The 6,907-nt window shown below is 46.6% G+C and overlaps 1 protein-coding gene across 1 annotated transcript; it reads left to right on the forward strand.

Annotated features, from left to right (window-relative positions):
- Positions 1-5,768: 5,768 nt before the first annotated feature.
- On the forward strand, positions 5,769-6,671 carry Mc2r (melanocortin 2 receptor). The gene has a single exon (XM_076836909.1). It carries the CDS (start codon positions 5,769-5,771, stop codon positions 6,669-6,671), a length of 903 nt encoding a protein of 300 aa, XP_076693024.1.
- The last annotated feature ends 236 nt before the right edge of the window (positions 6,672-6,907 follow it).

Raw genomic sequence — 6,907 nt, forward strand, 5'->3', positions numbered from 1 at the left:
CTAGAGCTGATGGTTTGTATTTCCCCAAACTCTGCCAAAATCTAAGCTTTTCTTTTGCTTTTTTCTATCATCTCTATACAAGTATCATCGCCCCAGTTCTCTGCTTTGCCACGCAGAGCAAATGAATCAGCAAAGTTTGCTTCTGAATCCAGATGTTAAAGCCGGGAAAGACTTCTCTCTTTCCCCCTACCCCATTAACCCTCCCATGTCTGCCTCTCAGGGAAAGACTGTGGAGTTGGAGTCTCTAAGATCTGGGACACACTGGGGTGGGGTGTAGCTTCAGTGATAGACTGTGTGTTTAACATGTTCAGGGCCCTGGGTTCAGTCCCCAGCACCAAAACAGAAAACAAGATCTTGGAGGCTGAAAGCTCAAGACTGGGAGCTTGGCCTCCAGGCCCCAGAGGTAAAAAACCATTTAAAACACAGCTTTAAAGTAAACCAGGTCAGAACCGTAGTAGCCTGGTTAGTCAGACTTCATGTGACCACCTCTGCACCCCAGGGGATGTGTGTAACATCTGGGCAGAGTAACTTCGCTCTGGGATAAGGCCAGACTGTGAGATCCCAGCTGGTAGGCACCATCCAGAGTCAGGGGAAGGGAGAGCACTTGCCAATTCATCTATAAATTGATTTATAGATCTCTTTATTGTAGGCTGATAATCACTGGTGTCATTTTCTTTTTTTTTTCTTTTCTTTTTCAATTTTCTTTCCCCTTTTCTTTCTTTCTTCTTTTTTTATTGATTAAAAAAATGAAAGTGGAATGCATTACAATTCTTATTACACATAGATACCACAATTTTTCATATCTCTGTTTGTATATAAAGTATGTTGATCCTGGTGTCATTTTCTAACAAGCTTGGTTTGATTCATTCTAGCAAGTGTTTCAATTGCTTGAGAGCATCTGGGGATCATCACTGGGCAGAGTGACTGCTGCAGAGAGATTTGGAAAGTCATGGTGTATCATTCAGAACACACTCGAGAATAGGTCCACAGTACTCTGAAAAGCACTTTAAATTAAGTGCAAATTATGAAGGACACAAATAATAATAAATGCTGGCAAGGATGTGGGAGAAAGGTACACTCATGTTGTTGGTGGGACTGGAAATCAGTGCAACACCTCTGGAAAGCAGCGTGAAGACTCCCCCCCATCAAATCCCCACCATCAAAATGGGAATGGAAACACTATATGACCCAGCTATCCCTCTCCTTGATATTTATCCAAAAGAACTAAAACCAGCCTCCTACAGAGATACATGCATTCCAATGTCTGTAGCAGCACAACTCACCCTAGCTAAGTTATGGAACCTGCCCCGATGCCCATCAATAGATGAATGGATTAAGAAAATATTATGTATATACACAATGCAGTTTTATTCAGCCATAAAGAAGAATGAACTTATGGCATTTGCTGGTGAATGGGTGGAGCTGGAGAACATTGTGCTAAGTGAAATAAACCAGACTCAGAAAGTCAAGGATGCAATATTTTCTCTCATATGCAAAAGTAGAGCAAAATAAGGGGGAAATGAGGACAGGAATCACAAAAACATAGGGAAGATCAGTGGAGTAGAGGAAGAGAGAGAGGGAGGGAGGATGAGAAAGGGGAGGAAATGCAGAATGAATGTAACAAAATCCCTTATGTGCACATACAAATACCACAAGGAATCCACCTTTATGTATATCTATAAAGTACCAATCAAAAATAAATAAAGCGAAAGGGAAGAGTAAAAGGAAGATCAGCAGGCAGAGGAAGGAGACTAGGGGAGGGAAGAGGGGAGGAGAAGGGACCACTGGGGGCTGGAATGGAGTGAATTATATTCCACGCATGTATGACTTTGTCAAAAGGAACCCAACTATATGTGTAACCAAAGTGCACTAATATACAAAAAAAAAAAATAAGTGTAAAAACAAAAAATAATGTTTGTAAAGAAAGCTATTATTGCAAGGAATATAAGTCTGCCAGTTATTAACTTGTACCAACTAACCTTGTCCTAACATTTTTTCAGGCAGGAGACAAAGAACACAGCTGAGTTTTTCATTTTCTACTAAATACCCAGTGATCGATTAATGATATCTTGCTTTTTAAGTTCACAAAATTCATTGTTTTTTTAAAAAGAAGTAATCAAAATTTTTGAACCCCCATTAGATTGTCCTACTATGATGAAGAGTTTATCTTGGCCTCTTTTATTGTCAGAGTATTAAACTTGGATAGTCTCTTATCAGTATTTGAGCATCCACAATATCCTATGGTCTGCCAAATTAAAATAAAACAAATTTACAGACACGGTGTTTGTAAACTGAGTACAGTTTCTGGACCCTAAATAGAGAATATGACTATAAATGCATCACATTGATACAATGTTTTGTAGCAGGAAAGATCACGGTGGAAGAGACCAGGGGGTAGCAGAGGTTGGGTTCTGGCCCATTTTTTTTTTAAGTAGAACATTGGGCAGGATTTGTAGGGGGAATATTTATTGCCCAGGAAACTTCAAAGCCAGAAAGGAACAAAAGTATTCAGGAACTGGGTTTCAAGACACAAAAAATGCACATGTGCGAAGGGCGTGAGCATCTGGGTGGGCAAGAGCCGGACGCTCTACAGGGTCAGCAGGGGCAGGTCTTAAGGCAAGGACACTTCCACCTGCAGTATCGGATCACTGAGGCCAGTTGTTTCAGTCAGGTTTGTCCCTATTCTGATCAAAGGACCCAACAAAAACAATTTTAGAAAAGGAAAAGTTTATTTGGGTGCTTATTCAGAGGTCTCAGTCCATAGACGGCTGGCCCCATTGCTCTGTGCTGGAGGTGAGGCAGAGCAGCATGTGGAAAGGTGTGGTGGAGAGAAGTGGCTCAGGACATGGCCACCAGCAAGCAGAGAGAGAGAGACTCCCCTCACCCTGGGACAAAAAGCCACACCCCCATGACCCCTCCTCTAGCCACACCCTGCCTGCCTGCAGTCACCACTCAGTTCAGCCTACCAGGGATTAATAGGTTGATTAGGTTAAGACTCCTAACCCAGTCATTTCGCCTCCAAGCCTTCTTGCATTGTCTCACACATGAGCTTCTGGGGGACACCTCACATCCAGAACATAACGCCTGTTAACACAGCATCATGGCAAAATTAGAACAAAGTGAGTGTTGCTTCTTCGAGTTGTCACTTAATGCCTTCTGCAAGCAACACCTAAGTGGGGAAAACAGGGATTTCGCCATATGATAGAATTCACCAATCCTGCCTCACAATAAGGAGGGCACTGGGTCAAGAAGGAAATTACACACGTCAATCTTTGTTGCAGTTTGGACTGGGGTGGGGAGGCTTTGTCTGGTCTCTTGTGTATATGTCTCAGTTGCCCCCTTGCTACTCAGAGGGCAGTGATGGGGGCAGTTGAGAGAAGGACTCTGCTTAGCACACTGTTGACCTCGCCTCTCTGGGAGGTCTTCCTCAACCGTCCAACTGGAATAACACCTACCTCGTGGAGTCCTGAGGACTAATTAGTTAAACCAATGCAGCCTTAGAGTGATCCCAACACATAATAGGCATTCACAGAGGCTGCCAGTTGGTGTCACTACCCTCTTCAACCAAGAACGGGGCTGCACATCATCCCCAGCCTCCAAGTTGACAACAGAAATGGTGGTTGGTTGATGGCCCGTTGGTTGGATGGTGGCCCCCATGGTCATGCTCATTTCTATCGGATTTGGGACCCTTCCATGAACGCATAGAATTGGCAGCTGGAGATCAGCAATGCACAGGGACTAAAGCTGGGTTTCTAAATCACCTGTTTCCAAATGCCAAAATCTCTCCTTTGTTTTCCTCTTTACCAACTTTCCCATCAAATGGGTTTGAGATAGGAAGTATAGGCCAATTCTGATCACAGTTGATGAATTCCAAGACGGGAGAGTCTGTCCAAACAGAGACAGCATAGGTGGTGCATGCTGAGCACAGCCTTTGCACAAGCTGTAGATGTAAACACGTGAAGAGAGTCATTGCAAGGAACTGGCTCACACAATTGGGGAAGCTGATCCCAACATCTGCACCACCATGCTGGAGGCCCAGGAGAGCCGAGGCAGCTCCAGTCTGAAAGCTGGGGGACTCACGACCCAAGGAAAGCATGTTTCAAGTCTAGTCCCAAGGAGGGAAAGAACAGCTCTGCTCAAGCAGTCAGGCAGGAGGAGCCCCCTCATGCCTAGGGCAAAGGCAGGTCCTTTTGTTCTGTTCAGGCCTTCAACGGATTGGTTGAGGCCCACCAATCATCTTTACTCAGTCTACTGATCCAGATATTAACCTCCAAAAACATGGCACAGACTCACCCTGAGTGATATTTAATTGAGTACCTGGCCCTACGAGGTATGTGACACATTAAAACGTCTCATCCTCTCCCAGAGAAGTTTCTGTAATGTGTGTGGGCACACAGACTTTTTAAGACCTGAACAGGTAGAACTAGGGTGACAGATGACCCACTTTGCTTGGGATGAAAAAGGTTCCAGCAGGATTTTGAGGTGGAAAAATCTGCACAGTCACAAGCACATAGAGGAGGGATGGAGTGGCCTAGCAGAACACTACCAGTGGCTGCTGTCTGCCCAGCTAGTCCTTCCCTAATCATCTACCTCCCTAGCTCAGGAACTGCCCCCTAATGCTTGACCTCTGCCCCATCCTTTACAAGGGGACCAGTTCTTTTCCAGGAAAATCCTTAGTGTAAGACAGTGCTGAGCTCCCAGCTGGCTCTGGATCCAAAGCTACACTCCGAGATTCACTCTCTCCAGGAGTGAATTCAAAGCACGACCTGAAACCACCTGTGTTCGGCCATCAACACCACCATCTGGAAACTGAACCTTTGAAGTTCCACATCTCTCTCCGGGAGAGGCCTACCAACCGAGGTCACTGGTTTTCTCTGCCCGAGGGAAACTGGATGTTTCTCCGGCCATAATTCAACTCCAACCCACAGACACTTTGAAAAATATCAGGAGGCTCAGAAGTACCACTCCTAGAAGTCTTTGAAACGGAAGGAATGATACATCACAGGGGCATCGGCACCTCTGAGTCTTGCCACAAGTTGTGGGACAGCGGTGACCCAGGAAGAGAGTAGATTAATCCACTGATGAGGATTAACTGAGTGGTAACTGAAGGCAGGTAGGGTGTGGCTGGAGGAGGTGGGTCACTGGGGTGTGCCTTGGGGTTTCCTCTTTGTTCCTGGTGAGCAGAGCTCTCCCTGCTTCCTGATGCTGTGTCCTGAGCTGCTTTGCTCCGCCACGATGCTCTACCTCACCTTGGGCCCGGGGCCGTGGAGTCAGCCATCCATGGTCTCAGACCTCGGAAACCGTGAGCCCCAAATAAAATTTTCTTTCTCTGTGTTGTTCTTGACTGGCCTTTTGGTCACAGTGATGAAAAAGCTGACGAAAATAGACTAAATGCCTATGGTTCCTTAACCTCTCTTTCAAGGGTGCCATTGGGGTTCACCCTACTCTGTCACTCTCAGAGGCATTCACAAGGACAGGGAGGGAAAGATGATAAAGAGTGATCTTTACTCTTATCTCAGGGCTCAAAATCCCACTAAAAATAATATTACCGATATTTGGTAAAAGAGTTTTCCTACAGCGGATGTGGCTGGGTCTTGTTCTGTAGTCTGTCCTTCAATGGATATTTCTTTATGTTCTTTTGTAGGTAGTCAAGTGGTTTCAACCTCAGATCTCTAGCAAGAGCCTCGAAGAAGAAAACAGTCTAAAGAAAGAGTGGGGTTTTCTGTGACCTCCAGAAAAAATCCCTGTGCTCCCCACAAGCAGGAGAAATGAAGCCCCTCATCAATGGACACGGACCCGCCAACGACAGCGCCAGGAACAATTCAGACTGTCCTCACGTGGTGCTGCCAGAGGAGGTGTTCTTCACCATCTCCATCGTGGGGGTTTTGGAGAACCTGCTGGTCCTTCTGGCCGTGATCAGGAATAAGAACCTCCAGTCCCCCATGTACCTCTTCATCTGCAGCTTGGCCGTTTCCGACATGCTGGGCAGCCTGTATAAGATCTTGGAAAACATTCTGATCATGTTCAGGAACACGGGGTACCTCGAGCCACGCGGCACTTTCGAAACCACCGCGGACGACATCATCGACTCCCTGTTCGTCCTCTCCCTGCTCGGCTCCATCTCCAGCCTGTCAGTCATCGCGGCCGACCGCTACCTCACCATCTTCCACGCGCTGCAGTACCACAGCATCATGACCATGCGCCGCACCGTGGTCATCCTGGGGGTCGTCTGGACCTTCTGCACAGGGAGCGGCATCACCATGGTCATCTTCTCCCATCACGTCCCCACGGTGCTCACCTTCGCCTCCCTGTTCCCCCTGATGCTGGTCTTCATCCTGGGCCTCTACGTGCACATGTTCCTGCTGGCCCGCTCCCACGCCAGGAAGATCTCCAGGCTTCCCAGGACCAACATGAAGGGGGCCCTCACGCTGACCATTCTGCTGGGAGTCTTCATCTTCTGTTGGGCGCCCTTTGTCCTCCACATCCTCTTAATGACATTCTGCCCAAACAACCCCTACTGTGCCTGCTACATGTCTCTCTTCCAGGTGAACGGCATGCTGATCATGTGCAATGCGGTCATCGACCCCCTCATCTACGCCTTCCGGAGCCCAGAGCTCAGGCATGCCTTCAAAAACATGCTCTTCTGCAGCAGGTGCCAGTGGAAGTACTGATCCCTGATTTTAGGATATCCACAGGGATTATCCCATTAGAGACAGAACAACAGAACATCTCCTGCTGCAGACCATCCTTTCCTTCCCTAACACCCATTAGGAGGACCCCACTAGCTGGTGTTCATTGTAGCTTGGTTCTAGGTGAACAGTTTTGTTTCAGGCACAAATTATATAACTTTATAACTAGAAATTTTACCAAAAATAAAATCTAGAATGCAAAATCACACACAGCAATG

Source organism: Callospermophilus lateralis, chromosome 17 (genome assembly GCF_048772815.1).
Source record: "Callospermophilus lateralis isolate mCalLat2 chromosome 17, mCalLat2.hap1, whole genome shotgun sequence".
Taxonomy (NCBI): Eukaryota; Metazoa; Chordata; class Mammalia; order Rodentia; family Sciuridae; genus Callospermophilus; species Callospermophilus lateralis.